The following is a 25,963-nucleotide window of genomic DNA, read 5'->3' as shown; positions in this document are numbered from 1 at the left end:
AACAGTATTGGTTCAGATAAATGTGCCATTTTTATCAGGATATGTTTAGGTTCAAAAATGTTCCCGGGGTATTCAAAAAAGTTGCACTCCAGAAATCCAAGGACTATCAGCCACTTTGAATCCATTCCTAACATGGTTTTCTTTCTTCCATCCTTTTTTTTTATGGGTTCTTTTAATTTTTCATGGTTTTTATTCTCTTTCTCTCTCTGTCTCTGTCTCTCTGTCTTGTCCGTATTGCCCTCCACAGCTCCTGCTCATCTTTTCTCTCTTCCAAAGCCTTGTGCGTCAGCTTAAAGACGCGGTCCTTCCCTCCATCACTCTCCAACTTCACCTCTTTCTCATCTCCTTTAAGAGTTTGCTGAGTTTTTCCTGGCATCTGGGCATCTCCAAAGTAGGATCCTGATGATGGAGGGAGTATGGAAGGGTGGGGGTGAGGAGGAATAAGCAGGCTGCAGAACCTCAGATTTAATCCCATTTATTTTATCCAATGCATTGTAAGAAGGCTTGCTTTCCCATGACTCCCCAAAAAGAAAAATTTTCTGTTACAGCTTTGAGCAAGATTTACTTAAAAGGTAAAGGTAAAGGTTCCCCTCGCACATAAGTGCTAGTTGTTCCCAACTCTAGGGGGCGGTGCTATATCTCCGTTTCAAAGCTGAAGAGCCAGCGCTGTCCGAAGACGTATCCGTGTTCATGTGGCCGGCATGACTAAATGCTGAAGGCGCACGGAACGCTGTTACCTTCCCACCAAAGGTGGCCTCTAGTTTTCTATTTGCATTTTTACATGCTTTCGAGCTGCTAGGTTGGCAGAAGCTGGGACAGGTAATGGGAGCTCACTCCATTATGGGGCGCTAGGGATTCAAACTGTTGAACTGCCGACCTTTCTGATCGACAAGCTCGGCGTCTTAGCCACTGAGCCACCCTGTTAAGATTTACTTAGGATTGGCCAAAAATAATGAAACTGGCATGGGGGCTGAAAAGGTTTTCAGAATTGAAAGCAAACAGGAGTTTTGAAGTAATTGGGTGCTCACAAGACACCTGCCTTCAATTCTTTCAAGAAACTCTGATTTTGGGCAGAATGGCCTGGTTGTTCTCCTTTGCAGAGAAATAGGATACTAAGGGAAATGGGTTTGGTTGAAAGAGTAGCACCTCTGCAGGGATGTCAAACTGGCGCCCTATGGACAGGATGCGTCACACACAGGCCACGCCCACCCCAGCTCTGGGAAGGGGGAAATGTCGCGATTTGTCACATGATGGCAACATGACTGCGCGAGTGTGACACCTGTGCTCTAGAGTATCTTTTTGCCTTCCATCCAAAGTGCTGCTCCATCATAAGACTTAAACAGCCTTCCAAGTGAAATCACATATAGCAAGCTACAGTCTTATGACCACCTTCTGATAGCAGAAGCTTAATTTATTTCCAAACAATCAGAACTAAGATCAGGATTGCACGGTATAATAATACAGCTTGGCAAGAAAGATAATTCCTAAATTTGCACACAACTGCATGCTTAATATTAGATTAATTTTGACTTTCTAAAGACAGGTTAGTTTCAACTAAATTTTTATTCTAAGACTTCCATCTAATTCCTGTTATTTAATAACTATAGCAATAGCAGTTAGACTTATATACCGCTTCATAGGGCTTTCAGCCCTCTCTAAGCGGTTTACAGAGTCAGCATATTGCCCCCAGCAATCCGGGTCCTCATTTTACCCACCTCGGAAGGATGGAAGGCTGAGTCAACCCTGAGCCGGTGAGATTTGAACAGCCGAACTGCAGAACTGCAGTCAGCTGAAGTAGCCTGCGGTGCTGCATTTAACCACTGCGCCACCTCGGTTCCTGTCAAGTTCTTGCTTTATTTTTTATTATATCCAGGTAGTGCGGACTTAGGAGTTTAACCTCAGATCATTATCTAAGAGGGTGCCCCAAAGAAAAGGGGGGTCAATCTATTGTCCAAAGCACCTGAGGGCAGGACAAGAAGCAATGGGTGGAAACTAATCAAGGAGAGAACCAACCTAGAACTATGGAGAAATTTCCTGACAGTTAGAACAATTAATCAGAGGCATGAATTGCCTACAGAAGTTGTACTGGAGGTTTTCAAGAAGAGATTGGACAACCATTTGCCTGGAATGGCATAGGGTCTCCTGCCTGAGCAGGGGGTTGTACTAGAAGACCTCCAAGGTCCCTCCCAATTCTGTTATTCTGTAAGATAAAGAGAGGGAAGGAAGGGGGTGCCAAGAACATTCAGACTTGTAAGACTCTGTTACCATAACCTCACGATAAAGCTAGCATTGACTTGCATGACTTTTGCTTCCTAGTCTTGTCTGTACTGAAGGGCTAATACCAAGATATTTTACTCTTCCCTCCTGCCTCTTTCAGATGCTGGCTACACTCCTCATTACCCGCCAGTTCTTGCAGAATATTAAGGAAGTCTCTCAGCCACACTTATACAGCAAGTTCAAGCGTGGTGACTTCAGTATGCAAAACATTCGGGAGGTGACCCACACCTTCTTCCGCCTGCTTACCCAGAAGTACACATTCACCCCTTCGTGTGGCACCAACCCTCGGCATCCCAGGCATGATGACTCGCCAGAAATCCACGAGGCCCCAGAGGGGGCCGTCAAGGGGGAGAAGAAATGCCTCAATGGAGGCTGTGGTGTGCCTGAAGAAGAGGACGAGGAGAAGAAGGAATCGGACTCAGAAGATGAGAGTATCATGGATTGTGGGCTGAAGCTGAAAAAAGTGAGCTTCATTGAAAAAGCTGACCGCAAGACGGGCGAACCCAGTTTAGAGGATATGAGTTTCTTGGAAGAAGGTAGTCCCACCATGGTGGAGAAAGGGATGGACCCCTCCTCTGTCTTTGAGCTATGCGATGATGATGATGAGAGCGATGAAGCCTCAGAGAGTCCGTTTAAGGCCCTACCAGAAGTTAAGGAGCCAGCTGTTACCATGCGGACTCGGAGGCCACGGGTAGGCAAGAACCTCACAGAAGGCGAGGAAGAAGAAGAGGAGGAGGGGTATGAGAATCGAAGACATGCCAGATCCTCATGGATCGATCCCCCAGAGGAAAACTACATCACGCAGCTTGCCCAAGCCGAAGTGGAGAGCTGCATGAAAAAATATGAGGTAAGATCCAGATGTGCTCCTCTGACTAGGCAAGCAGACTATTACTGTGTTTCCCTGAAAATAAGACCCAGTCTTATATATATTTTTCCCACCAAAAAAGGCACCAGGTCTTATTTTCAGGAGATGTCTTCCACTGACTCGCGGCGACAGCCCCGCCCAGCAGGAGCCCGCTGCCGGCCCACTTCTTCTGCAGCTGCTTGTCGCCGCTTGTGCACGCCGCCCCCAGTCTCCATTTCTCCATCAGAGTCCTTCAGGAAAAGCCTGTGCAGCTGATAACAGAGCTCCAGATCAATCCGGACCAGGGGTGGGTTCCGGCTCGCTTTACTGCCGGTTTGCTTGTGAGCACACATGCGCAGTTCAATTAAAATTGTTCTGTGCATGCACAGAACTTAAAAACAAGATGGCACCACTGACGGTGCCGACTGGAGAACTGATTCGGGGGCGTGGCAGGCCTGGGTCGCTGCCGGTTCCAGCGACCCACGCCGCCCAACGGTAGGAACCCACCTCTGATCCGGACCTTGTTTCTCAGCTTAAGAGGCCTTTCCTGAAGGACTTCTGATGGCAAAGTAAGGGGGTAGGGGGCACATAAATCCGGACCGCATTTCTCAGAGTCTTTCCTGAAGGCCTCTGACAGCGAAACGTAGGCTGAGGGTGATGTGCACAAGCAGATGCAGAAGAAGTAGGCTGGCAAGGCAAGGCAGGTGTTGAGGTGTGCGAGGCCTGGCTGCCTCACAGGGCAGCTCCACCCACCCCCCTCCATCCCCACCCTAGCTTCATTTTTACCCATGTGCTTCACCCCACCCCGTGCAACCCAGAGTGGATGAGGTCTTAACTAGGGCTTATTTTGGAGGTAAGGCACACGTGTAAAAATCAAGCTAGGGAAGTGTAAAAAAGTACAAGGGACCTATTATCACATATGGTGGACCTGCCTGGAAAGACAAAAATTTGGAAATGGGTGCAAGAAATTACAGGAGAACAGATAAAATACAAACCCGAAATCTTTCTATTGGGAATAATCAAAGGGAAATATACAAAGAAAATTAAGTACATATTAACACATCTGCTAACTATAGCTAGAATAGCATTTGCCCAATGCTGGAAACAAAATAATACCCCCTCGGGCGAATTAGTGATTTAAAAAACTTTGGATTGTGCAGAGATGGACAAATTAACACTGAAATTAAAAGATAAAGAAGAGTCGGAATATTATGAAATTTGGAACAATTGGTACAAATGGCTGCAAAACAAGAATAAAATTAATTAAGCCAAAAAACAATATATAAATATATATATAGAACTGTGTATAAAGGTGTGTAAATATAGAAGCAAAATATTATATACATGTACAGGTATGATGACATAAGAATGTTGATATAATGACTGCAAGGTGTTGTAGAAGGGAAAAATAATTAAAAAAATCTGCTAGAAAAATCAAGCTAGGGCTTATTTTTTCAGGACAGGTCTTAATTTTCAGGGAAACGGTGTGTTTATTGTGTGTGATTATTGATTGATCATTTAATTCACTGGTATTTGGACCTTTTTTTAAAAACCTATTCCCCGCAAAAGACAGTGAGTTCTGAAAGTGACTCATGTTTTCTATCTTCGGAGCTTCTTCCTGCCAAAGAAAACAGTGCCACTTCAGACACCCAGTGCTAAACTTCGGGATAAAAGAAGTTTAGAAAAGAACAAATGAATGAAGTGCTGCATGAGCTTTGTAGTTCTCTCTTGCGCATGCACACCCAAGACATCCCAACATTTTGATCCTGTCCCAACCCAGGACACTTTTCAAGATTACCAGGAGATGTTCATCCAATTTGGCTACGTGGTCCTTTTCTCGTCGGCTTTTCCCTTGGCTGCCATGTGTGCCCTCATCAACAATATCATTGAAATCCGGAGCGATGCCTTCAAGTTGTGTACGGGGCTCCAACGGCCCTTCGGGCAGCGGGTGGAAAGCATTGGAGAGTGGCAGGTAAGCCTCATTTTTCCATCTGGTTGCAATTTAATAGTGGTGGGTTCCAGATCCCGTTGCAACTGGTACGCTTCAACGGGGCCGGGCATCCACCATGTGCACGTGCACAGCGTGTGAATGCATACCCACCACCTATGATGCTCCAGCTGCTCGGCAGAGCGTTGTGCAAGCACCATACGTGCGCAAATGGCCCGGTTGGGTCAAATACAGGTAAGAAGAGTGGGCGGGCAGGTGGGCCCTCCGGAGCACCGTACTGGAACGGCACCTGGTGCTCCCAGCAGACATCGGTATACCCGTACCAGGGCGTACCGGTCGTAACCCACCACTGAATTAACCAGTGGAAGGGCTTGTCTTCGGAAGTTGTGGGGGCTCCATCACTGGAGGCTTTTTGGGAAGAAATTGGGCAGTCCTTTGTCTGAAATCGTATAAGGTTTCCTGCTTCAGCAGTGGATTGGACTAGAAGACCTCCAAGGTCCCTTCCAATTCTTTTTTTGTTTTTTGTAAAAGGTTTTTTATTTTCATTCTCTTATATATAGTTACAGGTATACATAATTATTGTTCTTATTTATCTTTATCACTTTTACATGTTTGTTTTTCTATATAAAAAGTTAAGATATATATCCCAGGTTGTTTTTGTTACCATCCCATACACCTACTTTGTATTGTCACCACCCTATGTTTAATTTTCTTTTTACCCTCCTTCCCTTCTCTTTCTTCCTTCCCCTTTTCCTTTCCTTTTCCTACTTCCTTTACCTCTCCCCTACTCCTCTCTTCCTCTTCCCCCTCCTACCTTCCCTCCTTCTCTTTCTTCCTTCCTCTTCTCCTTTCCTTTTCCTACTTCCTTTACCTCTCCCCTACTCCTCTCTTCCTCTTCCCCCTCCTACCCTCCCTCCTTCTCTTTCTTCCTTCCTCTTCTCCTTTCCTTTTCCTACTTCCTTTACCTCTCCCCTACTCCTCTCTTCCTCTTCCCCCTCCTACCCTCCCTCCTTCTCTTTCGATCCCTTCCCTCCTTCCTCTCCTTTCCTCTTCCTTCCTTCTCTCCCCTTTCCTCTCCTCCTCCCCTACTTTCTTCCTTTCCTTTTCTGTTGTGCTTGTCTCTTTTCAGCTCTGAACTGGTGTATTTTCGGGGTGGTATTCCCACAAACCCTGTTATAATTTTATACTTATCCTTTCCTATTCCCTTTTCTTCATTATCATATCCTAACAAGGTCCCTTCCAATTCTATTGTTCTTTTCTGCTCTGTTCCAACTTTCATGAAGGCAATAGTCCCTCCCTTCTGGGCCAGGGACAAACTGATACAGGTAGTCCTCAATTTACGACCATTCATTTAGCAACAATTTGAAGTTAAAATGGTGGTCACACTGCACCATGGCAGCCCCCCTCCCCATGGTAACATGATTCGGAGGCTTGGCAACCAGCTATATTAATAACAACTGCAGGTTTATTTTTAAAAGCATATGGCGTCCATAGCCAGAAAAGTCTACCATGCTTTTTAACACAGAGTAGTTCTGGCAACCTTGTTAGTTCACACATGCATGCTATTCCACGTTGCATCACAGGGGGCAAACTAGCTTTGCACCAACAGCCTAGCGGTGTTTGGAACTGCAGTGTCCCGGGCTCTCACGATAGCAATAGCAATAGCAGTTAGACTTATATATACCGCTTCATAGGGCTTTCAGCCCTCTCTAAGCGGTTTACAGAGTCAGCATATCGCCCCCACAGTCTGGGTCCTCATTTCACCCACCTCGGAAGGATGGAAGGCTGAGTCAACCTTGAGCCGGTGAGATTTGAACCACCAAACTGCAGATAGCTGTCAGCTGAAGTGGCCTGCAGTACTGCACTCTAACCACTGCGCCACCTCGGCTCTATCAGCATCTATCATCTTTCCAACTGGTTTCCAATAAGCAAGTCAATGGGAAAATCTGGATTCCCTTAACGGCTGCTTAATCTGCTTAACAACACTAGCAAAAAGTCATGACACTCGTGTGCGGTCACATAATGACTCACTTAATGACATTACCTAGCAACAAGAGTTCTAATCTGAATTGTGGTGTAAATGGAGGTTTACCTGTATTTGGAGGTAAATCGCACCTGATTAGGAAAACTCTGTTTACTTACCTGAAAGCCGTTGATTGACAGCTCACTGCTCCTCTTCCACAAATGAATGTTATTTTTCCTCCCTTTTGGTTAGTTTATTCTATTGATTAGCTCTTGCGTCATATCAAATTGCAGAGTTCCAGGCACAAATTATTATTGAAATCTGATTAAAAAATAATTTAAAATGGAATTGGATACAATTGGTGAAAATCATTGGCTTGTAGCCGTTGCCGTATCGTGTGGCAGTGAGTCCCGTATATTGTTTGAAGGACATGCCCTTTTGCCTGTCATTCTGTGGGTTCCCTCAAGTTTGTTTTTGTTATGCTGTACATTGTAGAGTTTTTCTTTCCCAGTTGCTAAAAGAAGAGAAGGATTCTTCTCAAGTCAGTTCCTGAAAGAGCTTCATTTTTTTTTTAAAAAAAGGCATTTTTCTCTACCTCTGCAGAAAGTGATGGAGGCCATGGGGGTCCTGGCCATTGTGGTGAACTGTTACCTGATTGGCCAATGTGGGCAGCTGCAACGTCTTTTTCCATGGCTGAGTCCAGAAGGTGCTATAATCTCTGTGGTGGTGCTAGAGGTAAGAGTGTGATTGGCTTCTGCTTCTTCTTCTTTTCCTCTATGGGCAGTCCTTGAATTACAACCATTCATTTAGTGACCATTTGACGTTACAACAGCACCAAAAAAGTGCCGTTCTTCACACTTGCGACATTGCAGCACCCTCATGGTCGCATAATTAACATTTGGACGCTTGGCAACTCCTCCTTCCTTCCCTCCCTCCCTCCTTCCAAGAGCCGAGGTGGTGCAGTGGTTAGGGTGCAGTACTGCAGGCCACTTCAGCTGACTGTTATCTGTAGTTCAGCGGTTCTAATCTCACCAGCTCAAGGTTGACTCAGCCTTCCATCCTTCCGAGGTGGGTGAAATGAGGACCCAGACTGTGGGGGCGATATGCTGACTCTGTAAACCGCTTAGAGGGGGCGGAAAGCCCTATGAAGCGGTATATAAGTCTAACTGCTATTGCTATTGCTATGATGGTTGCAGATTCCCCCGGGGTCGTGTGATCACTTTTTGCGACCTTCTGACAAGTCATTTGGGAAGCCAGATTCACTGAACAGCCATTAACTTAACAACTGCAGTGATTCACTTAACAATTGTGGCAAGAGAGATAATAAAATAAGGCAAAACTCAAAGTCTCGCTTGGCAGTGGAGATTTTGAGCTCAATTGTGGTCGTAAGACAAGAACAACCTGTATTATTTCTTTGGTGGACTTGCCAAACTTTATTTTCCGTTTATTTCATATTCATCCAACCATTGAGAAAGAACAGAGGACAATTAGAAGGCGTGCTGATACTTAACAGTGAAGCGGTAGAAACGGTAGAACTCAGTGAAGCGGTAGAAGTGATGTGCCAGTGCCTGGAGTCTGTCAGGGTCTGGATGGGAGCGAACAAGCTTGCACACTCAATCCCGACAAGACTGAGTGGCTATTGATGCTCCCTCCCAAGGATGGTCCAGCTATTCCATCTCTTAGCCTGGGGGGTGAAATTATACGCCCCTCAGAGACGGCTCGCAATTTGGGAGTCCTCCTGGATCCACAGCTGACACTAGAACATCACCTGTCGGCTGTGACCAGGGGGGCCTTTGCCCAGGTTCGCCTGGTGCACCAATTGCGACCCTATCTGGACCGGGAGGCCTTTCGGATAGTCACTCATGCCCTCGTCACCTCAAGACTGAATTACTGTAATGCGCTCTACATGGGGCTGCCCTTGAAGAGTGTTCGAAGACTTCAGCTAGTCCAGAATACAGCCGTGCGAGCGATTGTGGGTGCACCTAGGTACACCCACATTACACCTATCCTCCGCGAGCTGCACTGGCTTCCCATTGGTCTCCGGAAACACTTCAAAGTGCTAGTTGTTACTTTTAAAGCCCTACATGGTATCGGACCTGGCTACCTGAGAGACTGCCTCCTGCCAATTACCTCCCAGAGACCTATTAGATCGCACAGACTAGGCCTCCTCCGGATTCCATCTGCCTGTCAATGTCGGCTGGCGACCCCCCGGGGGAGGGCCTTCTCTGTAGCTGCTCCGGCCCTATGGAACGATCTCCCCGTTGAGATCCGGACCCTTACTACCCTTCCGGCCTTCTGCAAAGCGACCAAGACCTGGCTGTTCCGGCAGGCCTGGGGCTGTGGATTTATCCAGCCTCATCCTAAGTCATGAATGTTGTTGAATTTTTAATTGTTTTTTATTTTTTATACCCCCCTTCCCTTCTTATTTGTAAGCCGCCCTGAGTCTTCCAAGAGTGGGCGGCATACAAACTAATTAAATAAATAATAAAATAAATAAACATCATGATTACGGTGCAGGATTTTTGTTTTATTGTTTTTAATTATTGTTTTCAGAGTGGTATTCAGCCGGTTCAGACTGCTTCTGGTAAACCGGTAGTGGAAATTTTGAGTAGTTTGGAGAACCTGCAAATACCACCTCTGGCTGGCTCCGCCCTCCCACCGTTCCCTGTCCTATATTCCCTTGTTTTTTAGCTCAGCTGATTTGTGTGGCAGAGCAGCTGCCTCCAGAGGTTGTGAATGCCCCAACACTGGAAGTCTTTAAGAAGATGTTGGATAGCCATTTGTCTGAAACGGTATAGAGTTTCCTGCCTACGCAGGGGGTTGGACTAGAAGACCTCCAAGGTCCCTTCCAACTCTGGTATTGTATTATTGTAAGCAGATTTCCATGCCTCAGCTGAGCTAAACAACAGCTCAGCTCACCACCGCTTACACCGAGAGTGGTCTTTGAGTGCTGCGCGTGCGTGCAAAGCACTCTCTCATAGAACCAGTAGGAAAAGATTTGGAATCCCACAGATGATTGTTTTATTTATTGGTAGTTTATTATGTTTGTGGTAAGCCACTCAGAAGTGCATAAGGTGAGCAGCCGTATAACTCTTTTAAATAAATATGTTGCTGGATTAAAGCCAGGAATAACGGTTGCCCTCATTTTATTCAGCTTAACGCTCAAGATTGTACGCTCCAGACTTCAACAATACATACAACAAAAACAATTAGATGAAAATGCTGCATTCAGAATTGGGAAGGACACCCAGGAGGGAGACAGTGCGTTCTTGAGAAGAAAGGCAACTTCAATGGTGGGATCCGGCCGGTTTAACAACTGGTTCATTGATTGTGTGACGCATGCTGTGCATGCATGCACAATTTCCCCACAATTTACCTTCAACGTTACTGCTTGGGAAGTAACACAGATGAGACACGGCAGAGCGGAGCTAATCAGCTGAGAGGATATAGATAAGCAAAGCACAAGGATAGGCGGGCCCACCTGATCGTCAGAGAGAACCGGTTCGCTCTCAACTGATCGTTGGAACTATCGGTTTGCCCAAACTGGCTGAATCCCACCCCTGGGCAACTTGCTTACTGGTTAGATTGATATCAGACCTTAAACCAAGAATGTTGATTGGTTGCAAGGTTTTTGTGCATTCTTTCCATAGTCATCACTTGCAATTTATATGAATCACATAATATCAAATTGAATATGTATACATTATCATTATACCTCATTTGTTTGACTATCACTATTATTCCTTCATTTTAAACGAGATATACTAAATATTGGGTTCATTTATATTATAACAATTCATTACATCATCTTCAATCTATAATATATATTTACGTTATATTCAGTATCATTCTATTATTCTTGTATTGATAACATTCTCTAGTATCTTTCATTTCCATATTTTTTTATCTAACCATTAATAAAATAAATCCCATATCTTATAAAATTGTTTATCTTCTTGTTCTCTAATTTCAAATATCAATTTACTTATTTCAGCACATTCCATTATTTTATGAATAACTTCCTCCTGCATTGGTATTTTCATATATATATATATATATATGTATATGTATATGTATATATATATATGCATGCATGCATTATTATCATTGTTAATCATTTATTTGATTATAACTATTATTACTTCATTTTATGCATAATATTCTAAGTTTAAATTTAAATTAGTTTTTATTATAGCATTTCATTACATCATCCTGTATCCTTCCAATAGTAGTGCAATCTTATATCTCCTGCCATTTGTAGTATTTGTATTCTAATTGCTTTTTTGGTAGATCTTATATGGACATCTCTTGGCAACTTGTTTTCCATTGCATATCTTGTAAAGACTCAAGACCCCTCGTCTGTTCCTTCCATCAACTTCCCTTTGGTTATCACTGATGCTTCTGCCAAAATTTATATCATTACATCTGCCAAATTTTCTCCCTTCTTCTATATTCTGGAATCTGAGGTAAAATTCTAATCTGTCAATCTCCCATTCCAATATTCCACTCTTGCCTTTTCCATCCACACTCAATCTGCTGTCAATATCACCAATTTTCTTATCTTTTTGTTCATCTTTTTATTCAATTTTTTGAAATCTGTCCTATTTCATCATCATTTGATAAGTAAATTTTTTCATCTATTTTTTCTGTTCTTTGTTCAATATTCTCCATTCTCTTTTCAATGCTCTCTGTTCTTACTTGTATTTTTTGAATTTCTTCCATAATCATCTATAATGTCACTTCCTTTTCTTTTCCGTGCTGCAACATTCCTCCAGATAGCAAACACTGCCACTATATAGAATAAAGCTTTTTTATTAAGTTCCAAACAAATTCACTGCAATCTTCTCTCTTTCAAGTCAAGGCTTTCTTTTCACTCCAGTCCAACTACTGATAGTACCCCAGAGGAGCACCTGTATAAACAATCCGTGCTCCTCCCACTATCATTTTCAATAAACAAACTCAAAAGACCTTGAAATGTATATCAAATGTTTAAAGAAAGAAAAGAAAAACAATGTTTCCAAGCCTCTAAGTGGCAGTGTTACTTCTTTTTTCTACTTTTACTCCCCTCTTTATATTCTAGGCTTAAGGAGAAAAAGAAAAGTTCTTAAGGAGAAAATGCAATAGAACGTTGGAAAAAAATGGGAAAAAAAAGTCTTAATCAATAGGTATTAAAAAAAGAAAAATAGAAGAAGAAGAAAATAAACCAGTCCGGTTTAAAAAGTAAGAAGCGTTTGTCAAAATTCCATCAATAAAAAGATTAAAAAGAAAAAAAATAACACACTAAGTTTGACTCAGGCTTAATATCGCCACTTAACCTCTTCTGTCTTCAATTTTAATTTTACTTTTGAACTTTTTGGGTGTTCTCTAATAATAAAATTTATCTCACCTATTCGACACAATTCTCTCCCGCTTTGCTTCTATTCTGGAGCTTTCCCAACTTTCAGTAGCATCAATGGCTGCTTCTCTGTGGCCTGAAAAAAGGGCTTCTTCTGGATCTACCGGGGATTTTGCGGTGTCCCTGGGATCGTCAGGATGTGCCCTTTTCTATCACCATCTCTACGGGACGGTTTAGGTCCAAAAGGACCGTCCAGCGGCAGAGATATCAACAGCAATCCTGAAACTCCAAGATCTCATGTCGTATCGTCGCAATGCACCACCTCCAAGAATGACACATGGCAGGCAGTTCTTCCAAGCTGAGTTCTTTATTGTTTTACACGTATAGACAAAAAAAAAATCTTACCAGACTGAAGACTCCACTATCTGCATCTGCAATATACTCTGTGAGCCACAGGTAGTCCTCGACTGTACGACCACAATTGAGCCCAAAATTTATGTCGCTAAATGAGACATTGAGTTTTGCCCCATTTTATGACCTTTCTTGCGACAGTTGTTGAGTGAATCACTGCAATTGTTGAGTTACGAACACAGCTGATCAATGAATATGACTTCCCCATTGACTTTGCATGTCAGAAGGTCATCATATAACCCCGGGACATTGCAATAATTATAAATATGAATCAGTTGCCAAGCGGCTAAGTTTTGATCATGTGACCATGGGGATGCCACAATGGCTGTGTGAAAAATGGTCATAACTCACTTTAAAAAAAATGATGATGTAACTTTGAAAGGTCCCTAAATGAACTGTTTTAAGTTGAGGGCTGCCTGTATTAGGGAGAGGCTATCTTCATCCTCTTTCTCTCACACATAATATTGCCTCTCTTACTCCTCCCCTCCCTCCTGGGGATCCACCTCCTTACTACAGTCCATTGCAAGATCCCCAGAGACATCCTGACCCTGGTGCTTGGGCACTGAGCCAGGTCTTAGGAGAAAACTTGGAAAGTGGGAGCTGAAAGTATCTTTGGGAATACTTTGGACATATCATGCAAAGGACAAGTCATTGGCAAGGATCCAATGATGTCTGGAGGCATTGAAGGCAATGGAGAAAAGCCAAAAAAAGACCGCAAGATTAAATAACATCATTGGTGACTCATCTCACAAGACCTCAAAGTCTAATGATTACTGAACAGCTCTGCTGAAGTGACATCTGTTACATCACGAGGACTTAGAAGCAGCTGAATAACAATCTGTTTCCTGTCTCAGAACTACACATTATGCCCAGATCTGAGTTTAGCAGTCTCACTTTGAGTTAGTATAAGATCTCAAGTGATACCAGATATTAATTACCGTATTTTTCTGAGTATAAGACGCACCTAGCTTTTGAGGAAGAAAACAAGGCGTGGGGAGGGGAATCTGCCTCTTCAGCCCATCAATTTGCCTCCTTACGGCAAACAACAAACAGCCCCATTTCAGTTTCAGCTTCAGCATAGCCTGATTAGCACAAGTTGATGATTGTCGGGTCTCAGCTATTTCAGGCTGCAGGGATTGCCATAACCTTTTGCTGCCTCCACGCACCCCATTTTCAGCCTCCACATCCTGTTTTTAGCCTCTGCACACCCCATTTTTGGCCTTCACACGCCCCATTTTCTGGCTGTTCTGGGTGGCAGGGATTGAAATGGGCGGAAAATGGGGCATGCAGAGGACAAAAATGGGATGTGGAGGACAAAAATGGGGCACATGGTGGCGGCAATAGGCTATGGCAATCCCCGCATTCTGAAACAGCTGATGGTCAGGAGGCCGATCCAACCGACAATCAGCTGCTTGTGTTAATCAGGCTGTGCTGAAGCTGAAGCAGGCTGTTTGCTATTTGCTACAAGGAGGCAAATTGCTGGGAGGCAAGGCCAAAGGGTAGGGGTCAGCGGGTGGTTGACATTCGGTGTATATGATGCACCCAAATTTTCACCCTGTTTTTTGGGGGGAAGTGCATCTTATACTCCAAAAAATACGGTAAATGTAAAGAGGTCAGGTCTGAGACCTTTCAAATTTCAGCCCATTAAAAATTACAAACATAATTTTCCATTGAAGCAATTTTGGAGGGATGTGGACTCTCTCTGGTTACAGGTGTAACAGAGGCCATGGCATCTGCAGGTAATGTCTGATGACCTTTTGTCATAAGGGCCCTTGCATTTTTATTATTTCCTATAGCTCATTTTGCTATGTAAATTTTTATATATACAAATGAGGTTAAAAGTAAAAAAAAAACCCTCTCTTATAATGGAACAAAATTCTTGATTCTAGTTTGGTAACAGTATCTTAAAAAATACATTTCTTCTAAAGGTTTTAGTATATTTTATTTTCATTTTCATACACTCACATGTATACCCCATACAGTATTAAACAGTAATTGCATCAATTCCTCTTGTCGACAATGCCCCAGAAAATAAAAGCCCAATATACCTCTTCCGTTCTCCATACACCTCTTTCTTCCACCACCCTCCAACTTTCTATCTTCCCTCCAAAAATACATTTCTTCTGACAGAACCTGTTGTTCTGTATTGTGTGGCTCAGTGCCTAAGACGCTGAGCTTGTCGATCAGAAAGGTCGGCAGTTCAGCGGTTCGAATACCTAGCACGCGTAATGGAGTGCGCTCCCGTTACTTGTCCCAGCTTCTGCCAACCTAGCAATTCGAAAGGATGTAAAAAATAGGAACCACTTTGATGGGAAGGTAATAGTGTTCCGTACATCTTCGGCATTTAGTCATGCCGGCCACATGACTATGGAGACGTTTTCGGATAGTGCTGGCTCTTCCTTCTTAGAAACTGAAATGAGCACTGCCCCCTAGAGTCAGGAAAGACTAGCACATATGTGCGGGGGAACCTTTACTATTGTTGTGTGTGTGAACACAACTTGCTTTCTGCCCCTTTCTGTCCATTCCACTACCAGCCTAGGTAATCAGCTCCAGAGAAAAGCTAAAACTCCTTTGTTGAGATTGACTGTTATAGTAGAATTTTGCAAGACTGAAATAGGTTCTATACCTCGCTCCCTTTCTTATACTCCTGTGAATTAGGGAAGAATCTAAGCCTAAATATGATCTGTTTGTGCTGGACTTTCTATGCATGTTTACATATAAACCAACTCTCACATTTTTAACCAACATACCATGAAAAATATACCAACTGTAGATAAGCCAATGATAAAGATGAAAACATACATACATTTTTTAAGTTGGCTTATTCATGGGTGGCACTTTCCCCCCCATAGTATTTTGGTTAAAAATATGAGGGCCAGGTTACCCACAGATGAGCTTTTAATCATAATTACATATGGAATGCAGAGATATACAGGCACTTTTTAAAAGAATTACAGTATATACTGGTAGTTGTGAATAAGTCCATCTTTGGATAAGCTGAACCAAATTTTGGGGACGTATTTTAGCAGCTAAAATTCTTGGCTTTTCCACCAGTTTCTATGATAAGTTATGTTTCGCCCCTGGCCATTTGGGTGACAGACCTTGTGTAGCCTAATGAAAAGAAGGACTAAGGGTGACATGACAGCAGTGTTCCAATATTTGAGGGGCTGCCACAAGAAGAGGAGGATCAGCCTATTTTCCAAAACACCTGAAGGCAGAACTAGAAAACGCAATTGATGGAAACTAATCAAGGAGAGAAGCAACCTGGAAATATGGAGAACTTCGTAAGAGTGAGAACAATAAACCAGTAGAACAGCTTGCCTTCAGAAGTTGTGTTTCATCACTGGAGGTTTTAAAAAAGAGACTGGACAGCCATTTGTCTGGAATGTTATAGGGAGGGTATCGGCAACTCGTGGCTCCGGAGCCACATGCGGCTCTTTAGTCCCCCTTCTGGGCTCCCTGTTGGCTGAACCCATCACCAGCTGGCCCCGCCCCTCACCCTCCCCTTCCAGTCACTCCTTGCCTGGCCTGAGAGAGATGTGTGAGGGAGGGAGGGAGGGAGGGAGGGAGAGAGAGAGAGAGAGAGAGAGGGAGAGAGAGATGGAGATGTATACATAGAGGTACAGAAAACACCGGGAGCCACAGACACACAGAGGTACAGAAAACATCAGGAGCCACAAAACCTGGGTAGGAATGGCTGGTACATGTGACAGGTTGGGAATGAGTGATGTCAAGTTGGCCACACCCACCAGGTTTGTGGCTCCGGTGTTTTCTGTGGGAAACAGATCCAAATGGCTCTTTGAATGTTTAAGGTTGCAGACCCCTGGTATAGGGTCTCCTGCTTGAATAGGGGTCTGGACTAGAAGACCTCCAGGGTCTCTCCCCACTCTTGTTATTCTGTTATTCTGTACCTCCGTCAAAGTCATCTTTCTTACTCTTTACAGTCTGTCTCTCTTCTCTCCGCAGCATTTTGCCCTTTTGCTCAAATATGTCATCCAAGTTGCAATTCCTGATGTCCCGGCCTGGGTTGCGGAAGAGATGGCCAAGCTTGAATACCAGAGGCGGGAAGCCTTTAAGGTGAGTCTCACAAGAGAGATGCACAACATGGAGTTCTCTCTCTCTTTTAAATACAGGTAGTCCTCAATTTACAGCCATTCATTTAGTGCCCATTCCAAGTTACAACTGAAGGGAGTAACCAGTATGAGCAGTGTATACACTTAGCCTGTACCTACGACAGTGGTAGTGTCCCAGAGTCATACGATCACCACTTGTAACCTTCCTAGCTGGCTTCTGACAAACAGAGTCAATGGGGAAAGTTTAATAACCACATGATGCATTTAAGGCTGCAATGATTGGCTTAAGAGCTATGGCAGAAGTTGTAAAATGGGGCACAACTCACTTAACTGTCTGGCTTAGCAATAGAAATCTTGGTCATAAGTCCAGGACACGCATTGTAAATACACATTGGCTCACCATTAGGTAACTTGCAAGCTTAATACCAGCCTATCTTACAAGGCCAACCTGAGTTCCGTTTTTTAGAGCTTTTATATTGCATTTAGTGCAAAGTGTTGCTGTCCCACCTCAACAGGAACTTGCAGTCAAGAAAACCCCATCCTCTGGAGCAGCATCCTATAGTAATAAGGGCTGCCCTCCCCCTCTCTGAAAGCCTAGCTTTAGCTCCAGATCTGAGGTTTGTCTAGGATCCCTATTTGACTTTTGTCATCCATAATGTTATTTAAAGGGATGCGGTGGCTCAGTGGCTTGTCGATCAGAAAGATTGGCAGTTCAGCGGTTTGAATGCCTAGCACCGCATAACGGAGTGAGCTCCCGTTACTTGTCCCAGCTTCTGCCAACCTAGCAGTTCGAAAGAACTTTAAAAATTGCAAGTAGAAAAAATAGGAACCACCTTTGGTGGGAAAATAACAGTGTTTCATGCACCTTTGATGTTTAGTTATGCTGGCCACATGACCATGGAGACATCTTCTGACAGCTCTGTGGCTCTTTGGCTTTGAAACGGAGATGAACACCGTCCCCTAGAGTGGGGAACGACTAGGACATATATGCGAGGGGAATTTTTACTTTTAAGATTACTTTAGTCTGGTTATCCATTTGGGTTAAGTGTTTTTTTTAATAGAATTTTTTTTATTTTTGAATAAACACAGACAAAACACACACACACAAAAACACCACAAAACCATCTTCCATTACAAATTGTAGAAAGTGTGTCAATTGGTTACAGAAACTTCCATGCATCCCTTCCACAGTCATCACCTACAATTCATATTTAATCATACATTTTAAATCAAGTATATTTATATATATTAGTATCATCATATCTCAACCTTCATTTGACTATAATTGTTTTTGCATCCTTTTATATAAAATATTTCAAATTTAAAGCAAGACCACATAATGGCATTCCATTAGCTATTCTCAGTATCATCCAATAACATTACATCTTTATAACATGTTCTATATAAAAATTGGTTATATTTAATAACAGAGTTTCTGAACCTCCTTTCGTAGTCCCCATTTGCAATTTATATCAAATTTCCTCTTATCAAACATATATATATATATATATATATATATATATATATATATATATATATATATATATATATATATATATATATATATATATATATATATATATGATTTTACAACCCCTGGTAAGCCTCAATTATGGGAGGAAGCTAACTGCTTCCATCATCTGTCAATCGGCTCGTCACAAGAGTCCATCACGACAGAAACCCAACATTTTTACTGTTGCCTTTGTTATATTTGTGTTTTTTTATTTGTGCTGATTTATCAGCACAAATAAAAACACACACACACACACACACACACACACACACACACACACACATATATATATATATATATATATATATATATATATATGCATTATTTTCATTATCAATCAATTATTTAACTGTATCCATTATCACTTCATTTTATACATGATGCTCTAAATTTAACTAAATTGACTTAATTTTTATTATAAGCTTTCATTATATCAACCTGTGTCTTTCCAGGAATAGTGCTGTCTTATGTCTCTTGCCATTTGTGGCATTAATATTCTGGTTAAGTTTTGTATGGACTTCTCTTCGCAACTTATTGCTTATTGCATATCTTGTATAAGCTCAAAACTCTCCATCTGCTTCTTCGATCAGCTTATCTTTGGTTATCACTAGTGCTTCTGACAAAATTTCTCTCCTTAGTTCCATCCATTCTTCTCTCTTTTCTTCTTCTATACTTTGAGATCTGGGGTAGAGCTCCAGTCCATCTATCTCCTCTTTCCATATTCCACTCTTTCCATTTCCAACCACTCTCAGTTCATCAGTATCGTCAGTATCAACAATTTTCTTGTCTCTTTATTTTTTCCTTCAGTTTTTAGAACTCTGACCTCCCCTTTTTTCATTTGATGAACATCCTCAATTTTTCCATCAAATTTTGCTGTTCTAAGATCTATGTTCTCTAATCTCTTCTCAATTCTCAATTAGTTACTTCTAATAATTTTTGAATTTCAAACATAATCTTTTGCAATGTTAAAGTTTCTTTTTCATGTTGTGCCATGCTCTTCTCACTATCACTCTCTGTAAACAAGCTGAGGAACCTTGAAATGCAAAATCAAATTATCAAAGAGAAAAAAGAATAGACAATATTTCCAAGCTTTCCAAGCCTCCAGCCTCCAAGTAGCAATATTACTTTCTTTCCCTCTGTTATTACAGTCCTCTTTGTATTCCTTTTATATCTTCTTTATATTCCAGGCTTAAAGAAAACAAAATTCTTAAATGGAGCAAAAGAAAATAAACCATCCAATCCAGAATTATAAAAATAAGGAAAAAGATTTTATTCCATAGGTATAAAAACAGAATATAAAAAGTAATAGAAGAAAAATTAATCCGTTCAATTTAAAGAATAGGAAACATTTGCAAAAGTTCCATCCGTAAAAGAAAATTTTAAAAAAGGATAATGCACTGTCTAATGTAGCTTAATTTCACCGCTTGTTCTCTTCTGTTTTCAAATTTAATTTAGTTTTAATTTTTTGGGGGGGAAATCTCTTTTATAATAATAAGATTTCCTCACTAGATGGACACACTTTCTCTTTCTGTTTTCCTCCCATTCCGGAGCTGTCCCAACTTCAGCAGCTTCAATTGCTGCACTTTTGTCGCTGGCCAAAAGAGATTCTCCTGGATCAATCAGGGACTTTGCGGTGTCCCTGAGATCAGCAGGATGTACTCTTCCCTATCTCCAGCTCTTCGGGACAATTTAGGTCCAGAAGGACTGTCCAGTGGCAAAAGTATCGACTGTGATCTTGGAGCTCCAAGATTGCACGCTGTGTCATTGTGACATCAGCTCCTCCAGCAGGACCGGGGTTAAGTGTTTTTAAGCTGTTTCGTTATGGTTTTTCAAGTACAAGTTCAAGTAATCCTCGACCTACAGCCACAATCGAGTCCAAAATTCCTGTTGCTAAGTGAGACAATTGTTAAGTGAGTTTTTCCCCATTTTATGACCTTTCTCACCACAGTTGTTAAGTGAATCACTGCAGTTGTTGAGTTAGTAATACGGTTGTTAAGTGAAGCTGGCTTTCCCATTGACTTTGCCAGTCAGAAGGTCACAACAGTGGATCATATGACTCTGGGACAAGGCAACCATCATAAATATGAACCAGTTGCCAAATGTCTGAGTTTTGATCATGTGACCATGGAGATACTGCAATGGTTGTAAGTGTGAAAAACAGTCATATGTTTTTTCTGTTCCATTGTAACTTCAAAGATCACTATTATGAACTGTTGTATTTGTATTTGTATTTATTGCATTTCTATGCCGCCCTATTCCCAGAGGGACTCAGGGCGGCTTACAAACCAAAGTAGGGGGGGGAATACAAACAGGAGGGAAAGACAACGGACAAACAACTACAAACAATTTAAAAGGCACTCAACAACTACACAATTCGAGCGGGGGCGGGGCACCTGTCAGCCCCAGGCCTGTCGGAACAACCAGGTTTTAAGGGCTTTGCGGAAAGCCTGAAGGGTGGCGAGGGTCCGAATCTCCACGGGGAGCTCGTTCCAGAGGGCCGGAGCAGCCACAGAGAAGGCCCTCCTCCTGATGGTAGCCAATCGGCATTGGCCAGTAGATGGAATTCGGAGGAGGCCTAATCTGTGGGATCTAATAGGTCTGTTGGAGGTAATTGGCAGCAGGCGGTCTCTCAAGTACCCAGGTCAAATGTAAATCAAGGATTACTTGTATGCTAGTCTGAGTCCATTGGAGTTGGGCAGATAATAAATTCAAAGAAATAAATAATAATAAAAAGCTAGATTCTTGGAAAGGAATCTAGATTTATTGAAAGGAAAAAATTGTTATTTTAAAAAAGTTCCTGGAAACTGGAAATGGGTACTTAAGTCTCCATTTACTAGTGAGTAAGCTAAGGGCGGCGGAGGGGTGGTGGTGGCTTACAATCCTTTTGCTCTTTTAAACTGGCTCAGACCAAAGGGATATTACCTCCCAGTTGTCTCAAATGAAAAGAATCTCTTCCACTCCTGTAGTATTTTGCAACTAGCTGTTCCCACTCCCCAATAATTCCATTTACATATTTGCAAATTACCCATCATTACATTTGATTTAAGCAGCAAAGTATAGAGCATAATGGTAGTTTATAGGATGGTGCATGCTATTTTTCAGAGTGTACATCCCTGCCCCACCAGATCATCTTTAGGGATGATAGTTTATTACAGATACTCCTTGATTTACAACAGTTCATTTAGCGACAATTTGAACTTTTCATGGCACTGAAAAAAGTAACTTATGACCATTTTTCATATATACAACCATTGTAGCATTCCCATGGTCATGTGATCAAAATTCAAATGCTTGAACAACTGAATCTTATTTATGACGGTTGCAGTTTCCCTTGGGGAGGGGGGTGTCACGTGATCCCCTTTTGCAACCTTCTGACAAGCAAAGTTAATGGGGAAGCCAGCTTCACTTAACAACCATGTTACTAATTTGACAAGTGCAGTAATTCACTTAACAACTGGGACAAGAAAAGGCATTAAATGGGGCAAAATTCACTTAACCTGCCTCGCTTAGCAAACATGCCTACAGACGACCCGTACAGGCAGTCTTCGACTTACAATCACAATTGAGCCCAAAATTTCTGTCACTAAGTGAGACATTGCATCAGCCTCTATTTGGCTTGCTTGCTTGCTATTGGCTGCCATAGTAACCGGGGGGAGAGGAGCCCTTATGCCCAGTCAAATTCAACCGTCCCAGAATACCAGATGGATGAAGCCATCTGAAGATGAGCCCAATATGACACCATGGGGGCTGGGGATTGGGCAGTCAGCCTGGGTCCTTGGGGGGAGGGATTTTGGAATACTTTCAATATATACCGTATTTTTCGGAGTATAAGACACACCTTCCCCCCCAAAAGAGCATGGAAATGTTGGTGCATCTTATACACCAAATACAGCCATTTTTGACCTCCTGAAGCCCCGTCCCCACATCCCATTTTTGCGAAAAACAATGTGTTTTTTGCAAAAATGGAGGGTTTTTTTTGCCTTCCCCCAGCCCCCAGCAACCCTCTGTAGGCTTCAACAGGGCTGGGGCAAGGCAAAAATGCCCCCATTTTGGCGAAAAACAGGCCATTTTTCACAAAAACGGAGGCTTTTTTGCCTTCCCTCAGCCCTCCTGAAGCCTGCAGAGTGCTGCTGGGAGCTGAGGGAAGGCAAAAGCTTTTTTTTTTCCTTCCTTACCTCTTCGAAATCTTGGTGTGTCTTATACCCCGGTGCATCTTATAGTCTGAAAAATATGGTAATTTTTGTTCCTTTAGCTTCAGATCTTGCTTTTCTTTTGCTGCTATCCCTTCATATCCAGTAAAAATACCTTTTCTCTAAAACCATGCAGTTCGGAGTTTCCTTTCTTGGGTTTTGAAGGAGGCACACCTGACACAATGGATAAGTGAATTTTGCCCCATTTTACTACTTTTCTTGTCACAGTTCTTAAGTGAATCTGGCTTCCCCACTGACTTTGCTTGTCAGAAGGTTGCAAAAGGGAATCCTGACCCAGGAACCCGGCAACTGTCATAAATGTGAATTAGTTGTCGAGCATCCAAATCTTGAGCATCCAAATCTTGATGCCAAATTGGTTGTAAGTGTGAAAAACGGTCATAAGTCACCTTTTTCAGTGCCATCGTAACTTTGAAAGATCACTAAATGAACTGCTGTAAGTCGAGGACCACCTGTATTAAAAAATAAAGGTGATAGAGCAGTGTTTCTCAACCTTGGTGACTTTAAGTCCTGTGGACTTCAACTCCCAGAATTCCCCAGACAGCTATGTTGAGAAGGTTGCCAAGGTTGAGAAACACTGTGATAGAGAAAGGTGTGTGAAAAAGGACAGACTCTTCAGGGGAGAAAGGGGAAGGTGTGGGAAGCTACAATGGAATGGAATGGAATAGAATAGAATAGAATAGAATAGAATAGAATAGAATAGAATAGAATAGAATAGAATAACAGAGTTGGAAGGGGCCTTGGAGCTCTTCTAGTCCAACCTCCTGCTTAGGCAGGAAACCCTACATCACTTTAGACAAATGGATATCCAATATCTTCTTAAAGACTTCCAGTGTTGGAGCATTCAGAACTTCTGGAGGCAATTGTTCCACTTATTAATTGTTCTAACGATCAGGAAATTTCTCCTCAGTTCTAAGTTGCTTCTCTCCTTGATCAGTTTCCACCCATTGCTTCTTGTCCTGCCCTCAGGTGCTTTGGTGAATAGTTTAACTCCTTCTTCTTTGGGGCAACCCCTGAGATATCGGAACACTGCTATCTTGTCACCCCTAGTCCTTCTTTTCATTAAACTAGACATACCCAGTTTCTGCATATGTATTAGCCTCCAGTTCCCTATTGGTAAGATAATTAATCCTTGTATCGTTATTCCTCCCCAGAAGCACGAGCGACAGGCCCAGCACCACTTCCAACAACAACAGCGTCGTAAACGGGAGGAAGAGGAGCGTCAGCGCCACGCCGAATATCATGCCCGGAAAGAACGTGAGAGCAGCCGGGAGGAAGGCAAGGCTAATGGTGGTGGGCAGGATCCTGGACACGAGAAGAGTCAGCCCAAAGGAAGGGCTCAGGAGGGTCGAGCCACGGATCCGAGAAACTCAAACGGCCCAGCTCCCTCCTGGCCACCAACAACGTCCTGAAACTCAAGCAGATCATCCCTCTACAGGGCAAGTTTTTATCAGGGAGCACGGGGGCAGCTGGCACTGGGACGGCCCGTTCACCCCAGTCCCCACTAGTACTGATACAAACTACCTGGGTTCCTTAGTTTCAAGTTCCTTAAGTCCCCAGAGACAAAACGGGAAGCCAACACTGAGAAGGTGCAGTCACCCACTAAGCCTTTCAACCCCAGCAAACTATTCAACTTCAGCAAATCCGAAGGGGGCAATGGGGCACCATCCCCGCCACGGCCCGGCCCTTCGGCAGATGCAGGCGAAAGCCTTTGGCCAGCAGATCACATCTCAACGGGTTGGCAGATGAGGAAGTGTCTGAGGACCTGGAGATCCGAACCATGGTGGTGGAGGAGGAGGGGCCGAGCCACAAACTCTAACCAAGATTGTTAGAGTGTTGAGAGCCGGGAAAGAGGGAGGAAGAGGAAGGCGTGGGTTGCTGGTTGGTTCCTCAAGCAGGATTGGGGCAGCCTCTGCGTTGAGTTGGGAGTGTTCTGCTTGGTCTATCAATCCTTTTCCCAGCAATTTCAGGGCAATCCTTCCAGAGATCTACACTGGGGAAAAGAAAGTTGAAGGTGGTTCGAGGGAGGTTTTGATGGCTTCAACCCGGAGATCCAGTTCTGATATTGGTGGTTATTGATCTAAGTCAGATGTTCAACCAAGAACGCCCCAAGAATAAGAAAAAAAGCATTGCAAGTTAGAAGTGAAGGATACGAAGCGGAAGGTAGAGGGGACTTCAACTAACCTTTAACAGGTTGTGTTACGTGTCTTTCCCCCTCATTTTATTAGAGCTTGGGCCAGGAAGCATCCTGGCTCAAACTAATTTTCTAAATTTGAACCCACATAATTCCCAGATGCTTCTCCCTCTTTAACAGGGATGGACAAGACTGCAAAAAAAACAAACCTTGGTGCAATTTCTTGTTTAAGAAGTCACAAACCTTTTGAAAACGCCATTAATCTTCATCGGAGTGTTTTTACTTTCCCTCCAGTTATGCTTCAGGTATTAGATAGAATTTCAGCCATAGCTAGTGTAGCCTTTTCCTTGGATGTAAATATTTCGAAGAGAGCCACAAATAACTAGAATCGGATGGGGGGGAAGCTTTGCATTTACTTTCCCCTCCTTCCATTTAAATCATAGGTGATCCCCACACAGCCCCCATTTCTGCTTGAAGAACAGCCTCGTGGGGCAGCAAAGCACATGATTTTCAGGAGGCTGGAAGGGGAGGGGGAAGGTTGGAACCATTGTCCATGCATGATTGACATCTCTTGCACTAAAACTGAACAAAAAAAAACCCACAGTGACTTTCACGTTTCTGAGACACGATTCAGAAGCTACATCAGTCGATCCAACCCCCCAAAAAATTTTTTTGTTTTTGAGACAAGTATATATATATATATATATATATATATATATATATATATATATATATATATATATATATATATATATATATATATATATATATATATATATATTTGCAACAAGGACCTTGACCTGTGACAAGCTGCGCCAAGGAAATTTTTCTCCATTTGCCGCTTAATGGGGAAAAACAGATATAGTAGTCCTCAACTTACAGTCACATTGGGATTGGAAATTCCATCAGTAAGTGATATATGGTCATTAAGTGAGTCGCGCCCTATTTTATCACCTTTTGCCATGGTCATCCAGGAAATCGCACAACTGCTAAGCGAATCTGGCATGTCCCGTGTCTCCCCTCCCCCAATTAACTTTGCCTGTTGGTAACCCTCTGTGAAGGTCACAAGTGATCACATAATCTTGTGGGACACAGCAACTGTCGTGAGTAGATGGTCTTTGCCAAGTGCACAAGTGACTACAAGGCAGCTACAACAGCCCTAAGTGTAATGGCTGGTTACGAGTCACTTTTTCCAGTGCCATAATTTTGAACAGTTCTTAAATGAATGGTTGTAAGGCAAGGATCACCTGTAAATTG

General features: G+C 42.7%; 1 protein-coding gene across 1 annotated transcript in view; it reads left to right on the top strand.

Moving 5' to 3' along the window:
* Window positions 1–25,381, top strand: part of ANO8 (anoctamin 8) — an 84,567-nt gene extending 59,186 nt beyond the window's left edge. The window contains 7 exon segments of the mRNA XM_032208397.1: window positions 2,378–3,124; window positions 4,902–5,093; window positions 7,636–7,767; window positions 16,745–16,855; window positions 23,727–23,877; window positions 23,880–24,084; window positions 24,086–25,381. Coding sequence (XP_032064288.1) covers window positions 2,378–3,124; window positions 4,902–5,093; window positions 7,636–7,767; window positions 16,745–16,855; window positions 23,727–23,877; window positions 23,880–24,084; window positions 24,086–24,404 — 1,857 coding nt within the window. The 3' untranslated portion in view covers window positions 24,405–25,381.
* Window positions 25,382–25,963: the final 582 nt, after the last annotated feature.

The sequence above is a fragment of the Thamnophis elegans genome, chromosome 1, assembly GCF_009769535.1.
Source record: "Thamnophis elegans isolate rThaEle1 chromosome 1, rThaEle1.pri, whole genome shotgun sequence".
NCBI lineage: Eukaryota > Metazoa > Chordata > Lepidosauria > Squamata > Colubridae > Thamnophis > Thamnophis elegans.
Note: the sequence above shows the minus strand (reverse complement) of the source record. Positions and strands in the feature narration are given on the sequence as shown.